At 43.1% G+C, this 21667-nt stretch overlaps 4 protein-coding genes across 15 annotated transcripts in view; 2 read left to right on the top strand and 2 right to left on the bottom strand.

The window, feature by feature from the left end:
• Positions 1 to 11757, top strand: part of LOC6736770 (formin-binding protein 1-like) — a 31691-nt gene extending 19934 nt beyond the window's left edge. For 2 of the 12 annotated variants that reach the window (XM_016170220.2, XM_016170219.2), the window contains 10 exons: positions 3769 to 3884; positions 5576 to 5626; positions 6510 to 6654; positions 6725 to 7194; positions 7257 to 7443; positions 8179 to 8214; positions 9011 to 9360; positions 9425 to 9559; positions 9969 to 10135; positions 10198 to 11757. In XM_016170220.2, the coding sequence (XP_016030402.1) occupies positions 3769 to 3884; positions 5576 to 5626; positions 6510 to 6654; positions 6725 to 7194; positions 7257 to 7443; positions 8179 to 8214; positions 9011 to 9360; positions 9425 to 9559; positions 9969 to 10135; positions 10198 to 10361 (1821 nt within the window). In that variant the 3' untranslated portion in view covers positions 10362 to 11757. The remainder of the gene's footprint in view (positions 1 to 3768; positions 3885 to 5575; positions 5627 to 6509; positions 6655 to 6724; positions 7195 to 7256; positions 7444 to 8178; positions 8215 to 9010; positions 9361 to 9424; positions 9560 to 9968; positions 10136 to 10197) is intronic. The other 10 variants (XM_016170212.2, XM_016170213.2, XM_016170214.2 and 7 more) reach the window with 9 other exon arrangements.
• Positions 11758 to 12169: 412 nt separating this feature from the next.
• LOC6736769 (THUMP domain-containing protein 1 homolog) lies at positions 12170 to 13342 on the top strand. Its single transcript, XM_002083589.4, has one exon. It carries the CDS (start codon positions 12248 to 12250, stop codon positions 13220 to 13222), a length of 975 nt encoding a protein of 324 aa, XP_002083625.2. The 5' UTR covers positions 12170 to 12247; the 3' UTR covers positions 13223 to 13342.
• Positions 13323 to 15727, bottom strand: LOC6736768 (peroxisomal membrane protein PMP34). Its single transcript, XM_002083588.4, has 3 exons — positions 15345 to 15727; positions 15208 to 15268; positions 13323 to 14307 (listed from the first exon to the last, which is right to left on the bottom strand). The coding sequence occupies exons 1-3, from the start codon at positions 15414 to 15416 to the stop codon at positions 13496 to 13498; spliced, it is 945 nt and encodes a 314-aa protein (XP_002083624.1). The 5' UTR covers positions 15417 to 15727; the 3' UTR covers positions 13323 to 13495.
• Positions 15728 to 15985: 258 nt separating this feature from the next.
• Positions 15986 to 20994, bottom strand: LOC6736767 (claspin). Its single transcript, XM_016170846.3, has 7 exons — positions 19356 to 20994; positions 19047 to 19294; positions 18333 to 18995; positions 16973 to 18274; positions 16660 to 16912; positions 16267 to 16602; positions 15986 to 16205 (listed from the first exon to the last, which is right to left on the bottom strand). Exons 1-7 carry the CDS (start codon positions 20853 to 20855, stop codon positions 16086 to 16088), a joined length of 4422 nt encoding a protein of 1473 aa, XP_016030391.1. The 5' UTR covers positions 20856 to 20994; the 3' UTR covers positions 15986 to 16085.
• Positions 20995 to 21667: the final 673 nt, after the last annotated feature.

Genomic DNA, 21667 nt, shown 5'->3' with positions numbered 1-21667 from the left:
TGACACCCTCTTCTGTTGCAGTTGCAGTTGCAATGTTCGCAGCTTTTCAGTTGCATTCGGCTGGCAAAGTGGTAGTTGTTGCATAAAGACAATTGACAGGGCGCTCGGGGTCTTTGGGCCAAGCAGATTTCCCTTTACCGTTGCACGTTGCCAGTGTTATGCAATTGTCTGGTTTCTGCTCCCTGATTACAGTGGTTACTGCCATTTTACTAGATCGCCGTCGGTTATGTACATTATCTAATGCAACTATCATAAATTATACACGAAATTGTTGCTATCGGCGGGTTCTACAGTTAACTGGTTTCGTGGTTGAAATGCAATAAGTACTTCCTATGCGATAACTATCCAACCTCAAAAAACGAACAAAAAGCTGTCCAGTGTTGAGAATGCATATATATATAATAATGATTTTATGTACCATGATAATATTAACAAGTGAGATGGTATTATTATAAATAGTTACCACTTGCACACCTGATATTATTGATATGCTAAAACTTTATATTGTGGTTGTAAATTATTTATATGGTTATCATATTCATTTTGCCAATACAAACCAATATACAATAAACAAGAATTTCCTTCTCGATTATCAACAATATTTACCACTTTGAGTTCTTGTCCCCGTTCCACTTTCCGCCGGCCCATTTCCTTTTTGATCGAGTGTCACGAGCCCTGAAAAGTGATTCGAAACCACGATTAAATTGATTGAAGAACAAAACACAATACAATGCAATACAATGTGTTGAACAAATAAAGGGCGACAAATGCGTTTAATCAATCGGATCAGCCTTCAATCTTGACCCACTGAGCGGTGTCAGGCGGGTCTGTTTAATGGTTAATGGTTAATGGAATGCCCTTATACTGGGTGCTGCCCCCATCGCACATTCCTCAACTTGGAATGCTCAAACTTACCCTTCCAAAAAAAAGAAAAAAATTGAACCCAAACAATCGATGACAATCTTCAATCGAATCTAACACTTTTCAATGTTTTATTTCTCTTGCCAGTAATTTGTTAATTTCTTTATTGCTTTTTATTGTCATTGTTTCGCGGGGTTGGGTTTTTGTTGTAAGACTTATATCTTGCCCATTCTTATTGCTACATTTTGTTGATTGTTGTTTTTGACGAGCCCCGCGAGATGACGGTGATGAACCAACTTGTGTCAAGTGAAAGTCATCAAGTGGCTTCAACTTCAGCTGGGAATGGGAATCGGGATTGGATTCGAGATGCGTTTTTGGATTGGGGCCTTTTGCTAATAAAGTCTGTGACATCCAAAGCTGACGATGATGGTGATGATGATGGTGATGATGCCCCCATGTAAAACTTTCGCCATGATTTATTGGCCAGCTTGTTAGTGTTGGCCAGGCAGCTTTTTGGGATGCGGCGACATTAATCTTCCGGCTTGGCTTGCTTAAGTAAATAAATATTATTTAAATGTGTCATTAACCCGCGTGGCGAGCAAAACCAGAGAGCTGGCGACACGGCACATGTGCTCCTCCAACTCGAAGCCAATTGGAAAGACCCTTGATTCCGTTGCCATTCGACTCCGCTCCTTATATGCGCAGACTGCCTCCGATCTTGGCATCGCATCGCGATCCGGTCAAGGTCAACAATGCGATCCGATTGGCAAATAACCTCGAGAGTCGTCTATCAATGTCAGATGCGGAGCCTCGCAGCCACGTTGGATGAGCGACAGCGATCATGTTCGGCCTCTCGGCAACCATAGAAATTCAGTGAAAAATATCAGGCAAAACATAAGTGCTTCCCACATTCCCTCTAATCAATCGATGATCGATCGATCGATGGATGGATCGCACATAGAACCAGAATGCCACTCCCAGACCTCCAGACATTCCATTCTCACCTCATAAACCCGGCGACAGCATCAACTTATCTCAATCAATGCATTTGACTTGCGGCGTATCATTAAACATTTATATAAATCAATAGCGCTAATGGCAACTTTCCTGCCCCAACGAGCGGCGGGCAATTTGCCATTCCATTTAATCAGACAAGATGGAAAACTGGCACGCATGCACCCCTGGCCATATATATGTATATGCTTTTCTTTATATATATGTATGTAGGTAGGTAGAGCAGCCGAAGCAGATCAATTGGAAAAACAATTTCCCGCCGGCGGGGGGCGTTTATATTGCGCAAGCGCACCACTGTGTGTTACTGTGAAAAGTAAATTAATTTGATTTGATTTTCTGTCGAGCGAAATGTGTGCACCGAAAAAAAGTAAACACAGATTGAACTTACTTTTTAAGCAATCAATAGCTTGGAAAAGCTTTTAGTTTTTTCTCCAAGTGCACGTCAGGCACTCGCTTACATAAACAGTTAACTAGCCAGCGGCACAAGTGACAGATGCCGTATTTTATAGGCCCAGTTTTGAGACCAAGTCGTCCTGGGTCCTGAGATGGCTGCCACCCACAACTGGTGGGCAACGCCCTCGGCGGCGGTTGCAACTCAATTACTGCAGCTACTCGCATGACATTTGTGCCGTGTCGCCTGACACTTTTCCATTTTCCACGCGAAAACGCTTTTCATTGAGTGCCAAGATGTGCCGCACCTTCGTTTAAGCGGGTGAAAGTTTTTTACTGTGACGCAAGGCGACTCGAGTCGAGTCCAAATAAATTCAAAAATAAAAGACAGCCACATGAAATAAACAAACTACTCAAACACAAATTCTACAAACGCACTCGATAATCGAATGCTGTGTTGCAAGCTAATTGACAATTGTTTTAATTAATGGCGGGCACGTAGCCGAATTTCACTGCTAACGACTGAGATTATTGTAATCATCGCATTGAAACAAAATTACAAAATAACCCAAAGAAGACTCCAAAACATACAAAATACAGACAGCGTAAATTTTCGTCAATTTGGAAATTGTTTGGGCCATGATCGCAACTGGGTTTCATTATGTAATTGATGTTAATCATTCGACTCCTCAGCTGAACTTCAAATGCAAATTGGCTACGCGTCTTGTTTGTGTGCCATTTAAGCGGTTTTTTGTAGGGATTTCTAGGTTCACTTAAAATTCAAATCTGCTTGGCATTGCGTTTGGGGGCGTGATTCGTTCGCGATTGGCAGCTAAGTTGGCCAAAACGGCAGCGTCTTTTGATGTCTCTGCAGGCTTGTTGTTTTGTCAGCGTGCGAAAATAAAATCAAAAGTGGAGCGCCGTTTGTTTTGATTGTTGTTAGGTCTGTCTATTGACAAACATAATATTGAAAAGTGTTGCAAATTGCCCACAAAGGCAGCGAAAGAAAGCAAAAATGAAAGATATTATGTCATAACGGGCGACGAGGAGGAAGTGACTGCCCATATTTGTGTCAGCGGTAAACTAACGATATATACATATCTTTGCAAATAGCCATGCCATAATTTAAGATTGAACCACTCGAAAGTGTCGACTAGTAGCGTTTAAAATTCAGTGCTCCTATTTAAGGCTAATGCGTTAATGGCTTGGTCTTCAAGACCTGCCAGCTCTATGAATCGATCCATTATGGCATTGTATAAGCTAGATCTTTATCCACATAAGTGAATTGCCATTTGCTACGCAGCGAATTTCCTATATCGAGCTAATTAAAAAAATTAGATTAATTTCGTATTATTTTTTGCGCTGCTCTCAATCGATTCCATTTATCGCATATATGTATCTATGTATCTACGCATTTGCCTTGGCTCAATGTCAGCGGGCATTAAGTGCTTTTAACGCGGCTCTTTCTAATAGATTCCATCTGCACATTTTCCATGCTTTCAGGATCAAAACGAGAATCTGGCGATACACACAAACAGAGGCATCGATGCTCTGGACAAGTTTGCCAACTTCTTACGCGATCGAGTGGCCATAGAAACGGAATATGCCGGCAAATTAAGGTGAGTCCGCTCCATTTCAGTCATTTAAATCAGGGGTTTAATGCTTGGTCGATATAATAAATTGACTGCCAATTCAGCCCAATGGAAATGATTAACCACTTTTAATCACCCAAACACACCAATATCAATTTTGTTTTTAGTTACTTTTAAGGCATTAGAACGAACTAATACTTTTGTCGCTTCCCAATTTGGCCTTAACAAATAGCCAATTAAATATAAATATTTCGCTAGTTGCAACTGGCCTCACCCATTTGTGGCATGTCTTGTGGCTTTTATTATTTTTTTATAATATTAATGTTCTCGCTAATGTAAATCCGATAAAGCCAAAAAAAAAAACGTGCTGCCAAGCAATGAGCACAAGGTCGTCCACTTGTGGAAGTGATTGCCCAGCTGTCCAGCAGGCTCCTTTCCAGGCTAAAACAAAAAGGCCTTTACTTAAAACGCATTTAATCGAAGTCTTTGTCTTGGACATTATTGCACAACGGCTACAACGCTCGATTGTCATAAACAATAATCGTAAATAGTTAATTGTATGCACTTACATACTTGTGGCGCATTTCAATTACCGCCGATGAGTTTATGTTTATGGATCCCAAGAATTTTCGAGAGCTGCACCCCTGCAAAGTTTAAAACTGCACTTAATTGAGTGACACCCGAGCGGGGCAACCACGACCTGCCCCACGCAATTGACACGCGACTGCCACTTTGAGTGGCCAAGCCCCAATCCTCGCTGCCCGCTGGCTTGTCCAGCCGAACTGGACGTGGTGTCACATGTGGGGACCTAATGGGATTAGGCTTCGGCTTCGGTTACCCAGGCGATTGCCCAACATGGCAGCGTGGGTCGGTGTTGGCTGTCAGTTCGTCATAATTGTTTAATTTAAGCGAAGATTATGTTGCCCCGTCAAGGTGTTCGCTTCGAAAGAAGGGGGCATCGCTGGTTTCCCACCGCCTGGCACCGAGTTCCCACCATGAGTCGCAGCTTTGCTTGATGACTCCGCTTCAGCTTCAGTCTCAGCTTCCATCTCTCAGCTTCGGTTTAAGATTCAGTTTTAGTTTCCTCCGCTCACCCCGGATGGTGGGACTGAACTATGGCCCCTGATATGGCTGGGAGCTACCGTCTTGACTCGTTTTAATGACTTTATCATTACGCGTCTAACATTGCTTGCGGCTAGAGGTGCAGTTGTACACTGAGAAAGAAGGCGTGGAGTCGCAAAATGTTTTGGAAAGTGTGTTAAAGACATAGGGGACTATTAAGTACAGCAAAGTTAATGCCGGTGGATTTGCATAAAATGGTTAAATGTAATATAAATTATGTATATTCGGCATACTAGCTCAAATCAAAATATAGCTAATTCTCCGTGTGTTTTTGTACTTTGCTCCAGAGTCTTGAGGAGAGTGCATAGTATACCCGTAGCAGTAGCAACTAGACCACAAAGTCGCCGCATGAAACTGTGAGGAAAAACTGAAAAACTAAAAAAACTGTATTAAAATGCGCGGCGCAGTGAAATCTTTTGCGTGAGCCGCCTTGGCAATCGGCAAATGAAAAGTCTCGTGTTAATGCAAATGCGCTGCTGCTACTATTAATATTACTACTATTATTATAACTATATCTTTCTTTGCATAAACAAAGTTTCACTAATGCCATGATTTTGATTATACCTTTCGTTTTTGCCACTTTTTTTCTCTTGCAGGCGCCTAGTGAAAAACTACCAGCCCAAAAAGAAGGAGGAGGAAGACAATGAGTAAGCATTATAGCCAAAAACGCGATCAAAAACGTTACAATGTACCATATAGTATAATTGAGTTTTTTTTTCTTTACTTTACCCCATTCGTTTGTTAAATGTTTTGGAAAATTATCCGTAATTTGTTGCACTTTGTTTGCCATATTTGTCGGCAGAAAAAAAGTGCTAAGTGGATTGGGTTGGGGATAATCTCATATGACTTTTGCTCTAATTGTGCGTGCTGTGTGCGCCATTCAATTTGCGCGGAAAAAGACACTTGAATCTCGGCTGAGACTCAAGTAGTTCCACTCTGTGTGGTCGGTCTGGGAATCTCGGCTTTTAATTACACGCCATGCAAATCTGGCCCAACTGGCGGCAGCCTGGCAAACTGACATCATGACCCGCAAATAGATCTCCGAATGTGGCATGTGTGTAACATGACAATGAAGCTATAGCCATGGCGATAGCCAAGTGGAGCTCTCTTGGTAATGAAATGCCGAGCGCTTTGCCATATTCAGTTGTAAAATCCATAAATTTATGCCCCATTCCTCCGGCCATATAGAGTGGCCATTCTGACAGAAGGCGATGATAGACAAACGGACCACGGACGGAGGGACAGCAGAAATCCGGAGTCGCGTGGGTGTTCCACAGCGCGTGTCCAACGCTGTCAATCCCAGAGCTCCATAAATCGGGCCCTCGGCTATGGACTGTCTTGAGTTCATAAACAACGCTAAAGGTCTGCACAGAGAAAAATATGTATATGAAAATATCACTTTTAGTTTCTTTTTTAATTAATGGCTCCCATTATAAACGCTGTTTTTCTCTGTGCACAAAAACTCGTAGTACTCCTCAGGCGCAAATTGGCGTAGGTCGAACTGATTCACATGCTACCATTCCATTACAGATTCACATCGGTGCAAGCGTTCCGCAATCTGCTCAAGGAGGTGGGCGATCTGGCGGGACAGCGCGAGGTGGTGTCCGAGTCCCTGCAGCTGCAGATCATCGCGGGAGTGACGCTTCTGTCCAAGACGTTGCGCGAGGACCGCAAGGTGAGTGCGTGGGATTGCCCAAAAATAAATTCAACTTATAACCCATCCATATCCATATGTGTGCTTGCAGAAATGCCTTAGCGATGGTGCCACCCTGCAGCAGAACCTCACCACACAGCTCTCCTCGCTGGACCGGGCCAAGCGGAACTACGAGAAGGCCTACCGCGACTCGGAGAAGGCGGTGGACAGCTATAAGCGGGCGGACATGGACCTCAATCTCAGCCGGGCCGAGGTGGAGCGATACAAGAACGTAATGACGTCCAAAATCCAGCAGTCGGACGATGCGAAGAACGAGTACGCCAACCAGCTGCAGAAGACGAACAATCTGCAGCAGCAACACTACAGCATGCTGCTGCCCTCGGTCCTCAATCGGCTGCAGGAGCTGGACGAGAAGCGCACCCGTGGCTTCAGGGAGTTCATTGTGGGAGCGGCGGATGTGGAGTCATCGGTGGCGCCAATCATTGCCCGCTGCATGGAGGGCATCGTGAAGGCCGGCGAGTCCATAAATGAAAAGGAGGATACCTTCAAAGTCATAGAAAGGTTGGAAACGTTTTTCGAAGAACACATAAACCTCAAACTAACTTTCTATGTTCGCCTTGCAGATATCAATCTGGTTTCACGCCACCAAGGGACATACCCTTCGAGGATCTGTCCAAGTGCGATCCGGATTCCGTGCAGGAGTCGCACTACAGCAACTCGACATCGAACCACCTGACCATTAGGGGCACGATGAGTGCCAACAAGCTGAAGAAACGCGTGGGCATTTTTAACATATTCGGCAGCAATAAGGTGAGGCACTCCGTGGCCAATTCCAGTGGCTTAACTTTGGGATATCTCCGTGGGTTTTAGACTCGACTGTCACTGCCTGACTATCTCTATTGTCCAGAGTTTTCAGTTCGCCGCACTTGTCCGTTCCATTCTCTGCACTAGCCTCTTGAGTTGAGACGCTTCTTGATTAGTTCTTAAGTTCGATGTTCTATTGATAAGTCGTAGGTCTTGGTTATGGTTTGTGTCTCTTTATGGTTTACTCATCCAGTCTTCTCTCTTTTCCGTTCTATTTCTATATTAATTTGATCGAATCTCGATTACCATATCTTTATTTCACTTGGACATGGTTCTGTCTCTTGCCGTAAGTACCAAGTGTCCAAAGACCTCGATTCGTGTCCTCTCCAATCATAGTCCACAACCAGATCGGCATTTCCATATATACATACATCGCCTCATCCTTCGGATTGCTTTCGAATTGCCATGTTTTGTGTCTTTCGCATTTACTAATACTTTGTGCTTTGAGTTCGCCCCTCACTGACTGCAACTTTATTCCAAATCCAAAGCTTCTTCTATAACCCACGAATATTAATTGATTAACTCTTGATTTCTACTTTTGTACACATATTTGTTGCTGCCATTCGATTCTAAAATGATTAAATGCTTAAAATCACACGAACACAACAACACCACACATGTGATACAATTGCAAAATTAAAAACCTACAAAATAAATACTAAATCAATTCGCTGCCAATAGCAACGGCAGATAATTGAAGCCTGTATCACCATGAAGGTATGATGAATCTTTCAGCTTTCCCCCAACTAAATAACTAACTTTAACTAAGTCTAGCCTAAACTAGCCCCTTACGATTAATCTTAATAACACCACTATCTTGCTATCTACTAATCACAATCAGCTAAATAAGAATCTAACCATCACTAGCAATATCGTTTCCATTAACAATAATTAATAGTCTGAGCAACTTTCACTTTAAACGCCTGAACGCAAATGATCGGCATATTCTTGGCTTGATTAAACATAGTCAAGTTCTAAAAATGAACACCACCAATTATCCTCAAATAGTTAAGCCTTTAAATTAACCAGTAAATTGTTGGCCAACTAGCTGAAAGTCACAGCAGCACACTTACACATTATTCGATTTATGTTTTAACTTTATTATTGTTTAATTTCTGTTCTTTATGTGCCATTAGCTCTCGAATCCCAACGCATGATTGAATGCCTTTATCGCCTTATTTTCCCTTTCGTTCCATTTCCATAACTTTTCTTTATGGTGCCATTTAATAGCCTGTTGATTTCGAAACTGGTTTGATTTATGTCGAAAGCGGGTCATTGGATTATCAAAAAATCTGCATTTATTATTTTGCTGTGTTGACATTATTATCTGATTTTTCGGTTTCCTCTGTTGTTTGTACTGATTCTAATCACTGCGTGCAGCTCTTGTTGTGTCTTGTGAATGTCTTGTCTTTTTAGTCCTGATTTGTATCTTATTATTCATTGCATTGGCCAATAAAGATATCATTCAATATACTTGTAATGCATTCAACTAACCAAGCTGTAATTGGCACAGAACTCCCTGACTGCGGATGGACAAAAGGAGGACTTCAGCGATCTGCCACCGAACCAACGAAGAAAGAAACTGCAGGCGAAGATCGCCGAACTGACACAGAACATCGCCCAGGAAACAAAAGCACGGGATGGCCTGATGAAGATGAAGATCGTCTATGAGGCGAACTCTTCGCTGGGCAACCCCATGACCGTCGAGGGACAACTGAACGAGTCGGAACACAAGTTGGAGAAGCTGAAAGTGGATCTAAAGAAGTACCAGGGCTTCTTGGAGAAGGCCAGTCAAGTGCCGACGGCCACCAGTAGTCCGCAGGCGAGTCGAAATCAATTGCAAAACGGTCACCGAACCTCTAGGTGAGTTAACATAGGTTTTAACCCATATAATCAACAATCTAATAACTGAATACTCCCACTTTAGACATTCCAATGGCAGTGCCGATGACCATCATGATGATGGCGACGACCAGCCCGATGACGCTGGCAGCTTAAGCAGGTCAGATTCTGAGGATAATGTGGCGCAAATACAAAATGGGCATAATAATAACAATAACGGGTACACTCATAAGACTACGTTCAATGTTTATATATATATATATCTTTCACCCACATACATTATACTCGTACATACATTATCGTAGCATTATGATTTGGCATCGCATATCTAATCTGTATTATTTAATTCGATCATAATATCACTGCACTTCACGGTGTGTGGCATTTTCTTCGGTGTTGGTTTCTCACTCATTTGAAAACGTATAAACTAGTAAAAAAAAAAGCCCAGAAAGTCCACAATAAGCCAAAGATTAAACAACATTTTTATTCAAATTTGAGCATACTTCTAATTTGTAGTACAACTTGATTCTTTATCGCTATACACCAAACATGATGACACTTAATAATGTGAAAATTGCAACTTCTTCAAATATTTCGTTTCATTTTGCCTTTTCCATGGTGAAATCCAGCAGTTCGGCAAGTCCCGAGAGTGGCCTTGGCACTTCACACACATCCCTGCCAGGATCGGGACAGGGCAGCGCCAACGAAAACGCGATTGGCGAGGATACCTACTACGAAACGGAAGTGGAGACCCTTAATCCGGTGGGAAAATGTCGAGCCCTGTATCCATTTGAAGGTGAGTAATAGGTAATAAGACAAATATAACATCTAATACATGCTTGTTTCAATCCCTTGTAGCCTCCAGCGAGGGAAGCATACCCATGAGTGAGGGCGAGGAGCTGCAAGTGATCGAGATCGACCAAGGCGATGGATGGACGCGGGTGCGGCGGGAGAACAACTCCAATGGCTGGGACGAGGGCTTCGTGCCCACGAGTTACATCGAGTGCACGCTCTATGCTTAGGATTAAGTTCATTTTCGGGGCGGGCAATCAGCCGGGCGGTTTTAAATGTTACCTACTCAGCAAACTCTTGCGTATGATCGATTGATTTGTGTACTTTTGTCATAACTTTGCGTTCTGTCGGACAGCCATACCACACAAAACATAACATAACAGACACAACACACCTAACTTTCACACAACACTGTATATTTGACCTAAGCTAAGTTCGATTCATTTACCCTTCGTATGCTTTGTATATTTACTTTGATTTTAAACGTCATTGATCTTATGGTAGTGCAAGCTATATCATACTATAAATACTATAGTCATATGCACCTACGAGCAGACCTCACCTAATTGTAAGCACCGCAACGTTTCCCTCTTCACCACAACAATCATGATAACACCTATTTATATACATATATGGAAACAGATTTATATGACACTTGAATACGTGAGAGCATGAAAAGAATAACTAAAACTAAAACTGAAACTTAAACTACGGCCGTTGGACATTAAAAGTAATCTTGTGAACACGTTCTCACGTGCAATCCATTTGGCAATGTGTTGATAATACTTACTTTTGCTCGGTTCTCGGCTTTGGCCTTAGGAGCACCCGTCACCTTTCCCTCAGACCAATTGGAAAGGCGGCAGAGTGCGATTTCCTCAAATTTAAGCACTAAAACTTTGGTAAATATGCAAAGATCAAGCGAGCGGACATCGATCACATCCCACATACCCCATATACACACCCGAGACTCCAGGAAATGTGGGCAAAAGTTATGGCAATCCTGCATGACATGCGGCATATGCAATTGCGGAAGCAAAAGAACGCGCTAGCTTGTTTTATATAAATAGCAACAATTGTACATTTTACTTTAAACCACTCTATGCATAATTCGTAATCTTAATTTGATGATAATTTTGTATTGCTCTTGGCCTTGTACATTTTCACACACTATGTTTAATGGGACGCGAGAAGCGCATTCATGCCGAGATAGTGCATCGATTAGTTATGTTTTAGGAACCCCTATACCATTAAGTTCACAACATTAAGGCTTAAGTCAATGCAAAGCCGGGCGGCAACGACGCCACTTTGCAATACATTTATTTATACTTTAATATGATATACCGCTGTATATTGGTAAACCACAATCAAAAACTTGAAACGGAAGTCTGCGGATAAAGTCCAGGCGGAGCGAGATAGGTCTTTAGTTAGATATTCAGCAGCCTTCAGCATCTGTATTTTGTATTTTCATTTCGCATAGATATGCTACCATGCTTTAGCATTTAAGTGTGCAAACAACTGAAACTGATGAATTCTGTTTTTCTTACGTTTAATTACACGATGTAAACGAACGACGATGAACTAATCTTAGTGCGAACGCAGAAAATAAATAATTCCAAAATTCTTAAATTTATCTAATTTTAAATTCGAACCGAAAACAGGCACATACGTAATACGCTATAATGTTTACGACATCAAATGGAATGAGAGTAATTGAATTTAAGTGACAGACTACGGCAAATGTATGTGAGAATCGTCGGCTTAATAAAAGTAACTACAATTAAATGAAACATAAGCTGATCAGCATTTGATCCTTTTGCAAATGTATGTTTTTTAAACTGGTTGGGAATATTTGTAGACTTTGTAGAAAATGTAGAATTGTAGAATTTCTTTTAATTTAAAAGGGCATTCATAAATGAAAATATGAAATTCTAGTATCATACCGATTAAGCAATTCGAAAATTAAAATTTTTGAAGATGAATTTTCTTTCAGTTTTAAAGTGACCATATCTTTTTACTTCTGTTCTGAGAATTCTAGTAGATTCAAAGCAGGCCATTGCTGACGTATTTACGGTCTCACTAATTCAAACAGCCGGCGAAGCAAAATAAGTTTTATTTCATGGAACCCGCATCAAAAAAATCGAAAATGAGTAAAAACGTGAAGTTTAACAACAACAAGAAAAAGTATTTCCACGCCAGGAGGGAGCTGCTCCAACCTGGCCAACGTGGATTCTTCGCCACGTGCAACATCAACGAGAAGGCATGTGTTCGCGAATGCTACAATTTGTTGAACCACTATGCTGACATACTTTACGGTTCGGAAAAGCCAGAGAATGAGCCGGAAAAGGAGCAACCAGAGGAAGGAGCAGCTGGTGATGCGGGAGAGGATGTACCGAAGCCAGCGGCAGGAGGCACCAGTGATGACGACGACGACTTGGAAGCAGCTGCCGCCAAATGCCGCGAGATGCTTTCGCATCGCAAGATGCGATTCCAGAATGTAGACACCAAAACCACCAACTGCGTGTTCATTCGCACCGAACTGGAGGATCCGGTGGCCCTGGGTAAACACATCATCAACGACATAGCGACCACCGGCAAGTCCATGTCCCGATTTGTCCTACGCCTGGTACCCATCGAAGCCGTCTGCCGCGCCAACATGACGGACATCATCACGGCCGCCGGATACCTCTTCGACAAGCACTTCCTCAAGGAGCCCACCAGCTATAGCATCATCTTCAATCATCGCTATAATCAGCAGATCAAGCGCGACGAAATCATCACCCAACTGGCCGAGCTGGTCAACTCCAAGAACGTGGGCAACAAGGTGGACCTGAAGAAGGCCAAGAAATCCATCATCGTGGAGGTCTTGAGGGGCTCGTGCCTGCTTAGCGTGATCGACAACTATCTGGAGTGCAAAAAGTTCAATCTGGCCGAACTGGCCAATCCTAGCGATAAAAAATCTGCCGGCGAAGGAGATTCCAAGTCGGAGACTTCAGAGGTCGCCAATGGCAACGATAAGGAGCAAGTTGAATCTTCAGAAAAGTCCCAGTCTAATGACGATGAGAATAAGGACTCTACTGAGAATGACAAATAAATGAAAATCCAAACCGCCCAATTAATGATATATAGCAATGACCACACCTAGGTATAGATGGACCATCTGCTGTGCAGACGTATATAAATAAAGCAGCCAGTTATTATTTACTTCTGTTAACTATTTATTCTTTTCTTTTATCCATTGACGCTTAGCGGCTAAACTTTGGAGAGTCTGTGTGCTGGCCATATCCTATGTCAGAATGTGTATGTTTGTGTTATAGCTTACGTTAGGATTAATTGAGTAAAACTACTTGTTGACTAGAGCCTCTTTTCAGTTGCGCTTGAGCAGCATGACCACGGTGCCGGCTATCTTTTCGTAGGCCATGAACATCAGGGCTGCCGTGAGCACGGTTTGCAGGATCTTGGCCTCCAGACCGCGGAACAGTCCACGAATGCCCTGGTGCTGCAGTATGCTGATCATCAGCTCCAGTGTGCTCTCGGTGCGGGGCTTGGATCCCGCCGAAGTGGACGGCTTCGAGTCCGACTCCTTGCTGCGATGACGCTGCTTGGTCTGGACCAACTGAAGCGGATAGGTCAGCACCGTGGCGAAGGCCTTGGCAATGGCACCAATAAAGAAGAAGCTCAGGCTGCCCATCTCACCGCCGGTGAAGCGCATAATGTTGCGCTTAAGCATCTCGTACATCATGAACTGCAGCGCGGGATTAGAGACCAGCATCAGGGAGGGTAGTGTGCCCGACCACAGACCGGCGATGCCCTCCTTTTGGGCCACGTACTTGAGACCCTCCAGCAGGTTCTTGTAGTGCTTGTTCACCTCGTCCGAGGTTCCGGCCACGTTGCGCATGCGCAGTCGCGTGTTGACCACCCAAAAGGGTGTAGTGGTGAGCACATTGATGATGCCGGCAATGCTGCCCAGGAGCAGATCCTTGAGAGCGCTGTGCTGGGATGGCGAGCCTCCCGATGCCACCGCCTTGAGCGCATGGAATGTGTAGAAGTAGACAAAGTTCGAAATGCACAGGCTCTGCAGGACAGGACCAAGACCTCGGTACAGGGACTGGAATCCCTCGCCCAGCACAATCTCCTTGATCACCTGCCTGGTACTCCGCACCTCGCCGGCTTCTTCCACTGCAAAGATTCATTAGAGAAAATTGTAAGACTCATGCTGGAGATTCTGAAACCAAGATTATTTCAGGTGTGTTTGGTTTAAGCGCTAATTTAACTTGTCACGCATACTACGAGTCAGTGATATTAACCCAACCCTGAACCCAATTATGATAATTAGCCAATTTCTGGCATTAACTCTAAAAGCGCTTTAGTCGAATATGCAACCGTGTTCGGTAAATATGGGCTAAAATTGTCATTAAATCATACATAAAGCGTAACCTTACAAAAACCTTTACTCTATAAAAGGTATTTCTTTTTGTTCTTAATAATTTTTGCGAACTTAACTAATCATATTAGTAAAAAATTCTGAATTCTTAGATGTATATTTCACTTAACGAGTCAAAGTCCAATGGCTCTGTACAATTGCAAAATTTATGCATTCAGATAATATAAACTGTTTGTGTACTTGGAAAATAGGAAATAGTGCGCACACCTTTTAAAGTGAACCCTCGATATCACATGGGCACCTAATATAAAACGTATTTTGTATATGAAAATACACAATGTAATATCATAACTACGTTCACTTATGATATCATCAATAGTGTTTGTATATATTTAAAAATAAACTTTTAATTATTCCCTATACTCTTCAGAAATATAATATTCACAATCTTTTCTCGGCACAGAAACCAGATGCTATCGGATTTCAACTACAAGCAGACCTAAAAATTGGATTAGCCCGGGAAATTGATTGAAGGGGCTCTCTAACATATCAATAGAAAGTTTCAAACGCTGGAGTTTGAACTCGCCCGCAGATCCATAGGTGTGCCTATACGAATTATCAAAGCGTGGCCCGCTTATCGGGTGCTCACTGAAGATTAGTTACAGTCCGATTGTCGAATCCCTGGGGAAACTTACGTTGCAGGCGGGAACGCACCGTGTCCAGTGGATAGAAGGTGCTCATGGCGATGCAGCCGCCCTGTGAAGAGGTGACCAAATGCAAATTAGCACAGATGCCATCTTGACCTTTAGCCGGCAAATATTTGCCCACTCACCGCAGCTCCGGATACGGCATGCACAAAGTTCTGGTAGCTAAGCACCTGGCTGAGTTTCGAGGGGGCCACCATTCTGCTGTTTGTTCGTCGGACTGTGAGATCTCTGGACTGGGGACTGGAACGTCCGGCGGCGTCTTCGGGCGAGTGTTTACTGATTGACGACGACCCGATCCGCCGGTTGTTGAAAATTTAGCTGCGGCAGCGCTGTTCGCCGCGATGTGTAGATTAGATTAACTTTATCGGCGGCGGAGGAGGCGGTGGCTTTGTTGTGCCTCCTGGATCACGGCGACTTAGTAAATGATTCACTTACATATTCATAATTTCTGTATAGAATTCACATTCATTCACATAGTATGACCAATGTTTGTGGATACAAAATATACCATGTAGCTGGAGAAATATACTAAAATATATATATGCACATATATATTTTACAAAATTGACCGTTAAGTGGGTTTGTAAAATCTTATTTTTATATTTTTTTATTTAATTATTGCTCATTTAACTGATATACATGCAAATTCCTAAGCATAAGCTTCATACATACCAAATTTCACAACAATCACACATAAAATGTAAGTAATATTCCAGTTATAGGAGGGCAGTATAACCAATTTGTACTGTTTCTATCTAAGCAAATATAAAATGTAACTTATTTTTATTCACTCCTATTAACTATCTTAGCAGTCTAACTTCTATAATGTACATTTATGATGTGTCTTAGCTTAAAAGAAGAATCGATCAAAGGAGCTGATCTATTAGGCACTTGTCTCTCCGAGGCTCCATCTTTGGTTTCTTCATGAAGTTTACCCCCGTCTCCGTGCTGCTATTCAGTATATCGGCAGCTTTTCTTTTTCGATTCTGAAATGTAATTAATTTGATTTAAAGTAATTATAATCAAAAGAACATAGTAAGTTCCCACCTCATGTTCCTCCTCCGTTAACGTGGCAAAAACAAAGTTTTTAGCCTTCGCTGACTTCACTGAAATTGTGCCCTCCGCGGCGTCCACATCGCCGGAGGTTCCTTTTGTGAGTCCTGCCAGTTTGGTGAGCGTCTGCTGGTCCCGAACTAAAAAGGAGCCACGAACAGCGCTCTTCTGCTGCTTGCCAGCAATTGTTTTTGAGATCAGGAATGGAGAACTTTTCTTCACCTCCACGGTTGTCTTCTTAGAGGAAATTATGTTCAGTCGGCGAATGGCCGGCGAATTACCATTGTTACTGGTGTTTATCACGGACGTGGAAAGCGGTGAGGCCACCTCCTAAAAGATGAAGATGTGTTAGCGAACAGAACTAAAAAAATAAGCGAATTTGCGCACCGGTTTTAAACCCTTCTCTAAGAGAAGCTGCTCGCGTTCATAGCGTATTTTTCGCCACAGATGCTCGTTCTCCTCATCGCCACTGCCGTCGTTTCCTTCACCATTGTCGGGTCGATTATCGTCTAGACTGAATCCGGCCTCCACGTTCTTCCAACGGAATTGGCGCTGGCGATTCGCTCCCTCCTCCTCCTCTTCGAAGAGCAATTCCTTGATCTTGCGCACTTCCCGAATATCCTGATCCATCATTTTACGACTGTCACACAAGAAATACGATTAAAGTATTTTAAAGAAGTAGAATTTTTGTTCTACTTACGCATGTATCTGGCCAAGCTCATGCCGCAGTTTATCACGATCGAACTGATCTTCGTCGCCCAACTCAATGTCGTACTCGTCCATGTTCTTCTCATCCTCATCGGCAGATCCCCATTCGGATTCAGACAGCTCTGCTTCTTTGTCCACAAAGTTGGCGGCTCGTATTTTACGATCCTTCTTGGTCATCTCCACAACAATTTCATTTTCCTCGGAATCGTAGTCTACAAAGGTTTCCGGAATTTCCTCCACTGGCTCTGCGTCACTTTCCTCCTCGAATTCCTCAACTTCACCATCGCTATCTTCATCATCCGAGAAGCCCAATTTGGCCTTTTTCTTTGGCCTTTTCTTGGTGAGCTTTTTGTTTCTTGGCTTATCGACTTCCAAGACATCCACCTGTGCTTCTTCGTCGCTGGATACTATTCTGTTCGCTACTGCTGCCGGTAATTCGGATTCTTCCTCCTGTTCCGGCTGTTGAGTGGTTGCTTGTGATGGCAACTGGGTTGCGAAGGTACCAGAACACAGACCCTCCAGTTCGTCTGCTACCTGGCTGCTGCCGCCAAACTGTGTCATGGGAATCTGACTGATCACAGCTGGATCCACCGAAGGAGCGGCGGAGGAAAGCGTCTGGGTCTGCGGAAACTGGCCGGAACACAGATCCAGCAGTTCATTCTCCTCGTCGCTGGCCGTGCGTCGGGTCTCCACATCGAAAAGCTTGTGGGCGGATAATTGCAACTGAGTAGCGGTTATGGGAGCAACATTGCTTGGCTTCGGAGTTTGCAGCAGGTCGAGATCATCTTCATCGGAGTTGTCGTCCTCGAAGGCTTTAATGATGCGGTTCTTCTTTCTGGTTTGCGTTTCTGGCTGTGGGTCCACTTCACATTCCTGCTCACTTTCACTGTCATTTTCCTCATCCTCAATGTCTTCAACTGGATTGTCTTCGGGGTCTTCGTCTGCATCGTTTTTGTTTTCTTCAGCATCGTCATCATCCTCAGCAATGCTATCAACTTTATCTATGATTTCCTCATCTTCATTAATAGTTACTTCAGCATAACCAGGTTTATCTTCCGGTTCGTACTCCTCATCCACATCCATGCCTTCCTCCTCATCTTCTGCCATTTTCTCCTGTTCTTCAGCCTGCTTCTTGCGCAGGTCCTCCATGCGTTTCTTAGTGATAAGGGTTTTGAGATGTTCCTGCATTTTCAAGTAACCCGCTCCTGGCTTTGGTTCCTTTGCAATTTCCTCTTCGTGCAGGTGAATGCTCACCTTGGACATCTCCAGCTTGCCATGTTCAGTTGTAAGGATGCTAAGAAAAATGTATCAAAGTTATCTGGCTGAAAACGATGGCAAAGAGGTCTACATACTTGACAGTCTCTGTGGTCTTGTGCTTTTTAGCTTCTCGCGTTTTCATCAGACGGTTTAGCAGATCATCCACACCAGTTGGTTTTTTGGCGAACATATCACCCGTTTCCAAATCAATAACCATGTTGGGATCGCCTTTCAGCGAAGGGCTCTCATCTAAGCTTTTCTCAATCTTCAGCCGGCGAATAACTTCGCTGATCTTAGGAGTTGCTGGCTTAGAGGGCGGTGTTATGTTGATGGTGCTCAAGTCCAGCTTGGGCAGTTCCACCACTTCTGTAACCAGACAGACTTTGCTGGGGGATGTCGTATTAGTCTCTTGATGAATTTCCAAGTTATCTGCGAATTTTAGGGCAGCTGCAGTAGAGGTGGAGGGAATGGGTTCTTCTTCATTAATAGAATCTGCCACCATTGCTTCTTCCCCGACGGGACTATCTGGTTTGTCTTCACCCAGGACAGGTTCCTCAATAACTGCTTCGCTGGTCATGTCCTCTGTGTCGTTCTTGGGCTCTTCTGGAGTTTTTGGATTATCCAGCATCTCATCCATAACACCTGGATTATCTTTTAATTCCATAGGTTCTTCATTCTCCGAATCATCCTCCTCATCTGGCTCTGATTCAGACTTAAAGAACTCGGTAGCTTCTTTGGCGCGATCCTCCATAAGTTTTCTAAACAATAGAGTTGGTTAAAACAGTATTTTAAAGGCCCATTTAACTTACGCATAAGCCTCTAATTCCTCCCTGGTCATCCGCAGTCCCACTGACTTCCTTGGCTGCCTGCTGGGCATGGGACTTCCTCCAGCCAGAGCCGTGGCCAGTGGAGCATTAATGGTTCGTCGGCTAAGAAACTCCTTCAGTGTCCTTGGTTTCGGCTGATGATAGGGCACATTGATGTGCGCCTCGCGGTGCAATCGCTGCTGTTCACTTTGGATGGCCTGCATCCCCTCCAACGCTTTCTTAGCTGATTCCTAATTATATGAAAGTATGTATTAAACTATATTATAGCCATCTTATAATTTAAAAACTCACGCGAACAACTTTGGGCTTCTTAGGTTTCTCTCTGGAGAGAGCGCTTTCCATGGGCGCTTCCTGTTCTCCTGCAGATTCCTCTGGATTGTCTAGCTCTGGTTCCGATTCCGAGTCCACCAACCCTTTAAGTTTGTTCTTGACGGGACTTACTTCCGCGGCAGCTTCTTCCGGTTCAGATTCGGAGTCCACCAACCCTTTCAGTTTGTTTTTGGGTGAACTGGTTTCTTCCCCGCTTTCGGTTTTCGGGATTTCATCTTCGCTTTCACTGTCCATTCGTTGCTTATTTTTCTTTGCTTTTTTGGGAGGTTCCTGCATTTCCTGATCTTCCTTATCGCTGCCCATTTCCGGCTCATTTTCACCGCCCATTTTCTTGAGGTCCTGATCCTCTACCTTTTCATCCTGATTTTCCTCTGACTCGTCATCGCTCAGTACTTTCTGTTTGTTTTTCTTGGCCATCTTTTTCGGCCTTACTATCTCATCCTTATCCTCCATGGTGTCAATATTATCCGACTTAATTTTCTTGTTTTTCTTGAGTGGCTTCTTTTGCACTTGGTGTTCGTGGTCTCCACCTATCTTTTCCTTACTGCCCTTATTAATTTTCTTGGCTGATTTATTAGGCTCTTGATCTTCTTGGTCCATTTTAGGGTCTTCATCAACATCCATTTGCAGATCATCTTCTTTGTCTATTTGGGAATCTATTTTAGATTTGTCGGTCTTCTTTGCCCTTGATTTTGGTGGAGGTTTCTTCTTCTCCTGTGCAGTGCCATTGTCCTCCTTATCATCCTCTTGTTGCATCTTTTTCTTGGACAACTTTTTTGACTTTTGTGTCTTTGCAGGTTTCTCATCTTGTTGATGGTGATCGTCCTCTTCGTTTGCTTGGGCTTTATCCTCTTTAGCCGTTTGTTTCTTATTTTTGACCACTTTTTTTGGTTTATCCTCCTTGGAAGAGTTATCCTGGTCATCCTCCGCCTTGTCTGCTTGGGTCAGCTTCTTATTCTTTACCGCCTTCTTTGTCTTATTAGGTTTAACAGGTTCCTCCTGCTCCTCCTGTTCGTCATTCACCTGGGATCGCTTCTTCTTGCTTTTTTTGACGGTATGCTTCTCCTCCTCCTTCTGCGTCTTTTTGTCCGCCTGCTGCTCATCATCATTATCCGAATCTATGATGGCGCATACCTTCTTTTTCGGCCTGGAAGCCATCTCCTCCTCCACATCTTCGTTGTTTTTTGTGGAATCATCCTTTCCTTGCTCCAGGGGTTCATCTTCCTGGTCACTGTCCATCATCCTTCGGCGCCTGTTCTTGGGTGATACCTTTAGGGCCTTTTCCTGGGTTCCATCTTCGGTTTCGCTGTCATCCGACATCATCAAACTCTTGCCACCCAGTAAATCTTCGCCGGAGACCATCTGCTCGTCTTCCTCGTCGAAGACCAGCTTTTCCATCGAGTCGTCGGCCTGCTCTTCATTTTCCGCTGCAGCTGCAGTTTCTGCAAGCGATTCACTCATATTTCTGGGTCAGTTGATTTTTTTTAATAATAATAAGAAACCAAAAACATTCGGAGTCGCACACGCACACAATTACACGCAGTTCGATTTTTGGCGCAAAGAGTGTTGAAAGTGCGGGATCAATCAGCTGATGCAGGCAGTGTTGTAAGGCATACTTAATAAACAGGCCTGGCCACATTTGTGTAAAATGATGTAGAAGAAATGAGTCAAATTTATGTATAATAGACCGTTACTTGTAGAAATATTTAGAAAAAATAGTTTTATTTAATTTTATAAACGAAATGTACAGGAAATCCAATAAATCAATTAATAATTTTGTTTCAAAATTAATGAAGCATAATTTTCTAAATATTAATTTAATGAGCAAAATATATTGAAATACAAATATATATTTCCTTACAAAATATCAAATTTTATATTGTATTAGAGTCTTGGAAGGAAATAATTTAATTATCTAAATTAAATTCGAACCTCTCCATTTAATATATAGTGAAAATAGTGAAAACTCTTAAATAGCTATAAATGAACTCAATATCTCGACGAGCTGAAACCTATAAAATGTACATGATTATTCAAAGGCAAATCAAGCAGCGTGAACAAATCTCGGACAGCAACTTAATCAGCAGGCTGCAACCTTTCAGCAGTACAGCAATCGAAAGTAATCACCCAGCGGATTTGCATACACTCAGATGAAAAAAGGCAGACAAATGGAAAATATCCAGGTGGGTATGCGAGTAGGTTCACCTGTTCCCGTGGTTGTTGTTGCTCTTGTACGTTGGCGAATTGTTGCAGTTGGTTTGATTTTGGTACGA

Source organism: Drosophila simulans, chromosome 3L (genome assembly GCF_016746395.2).
Source record: "Drosophila simulans strain w501 chromosome 3L, Prin_Dsim_3.1, whole genome shotgun sequence".
Taxonomy (NCBI): Eukaryota; Metazoa; Arthropoda; class Insecta; order Diptera; family Drosophilidae; genus Drosophila; species Drosophila simulans.
Note: the sequence above shows the minus strand (reverse complement) of the source record. Positions and strands in the feature narration are given on the sequence as shown.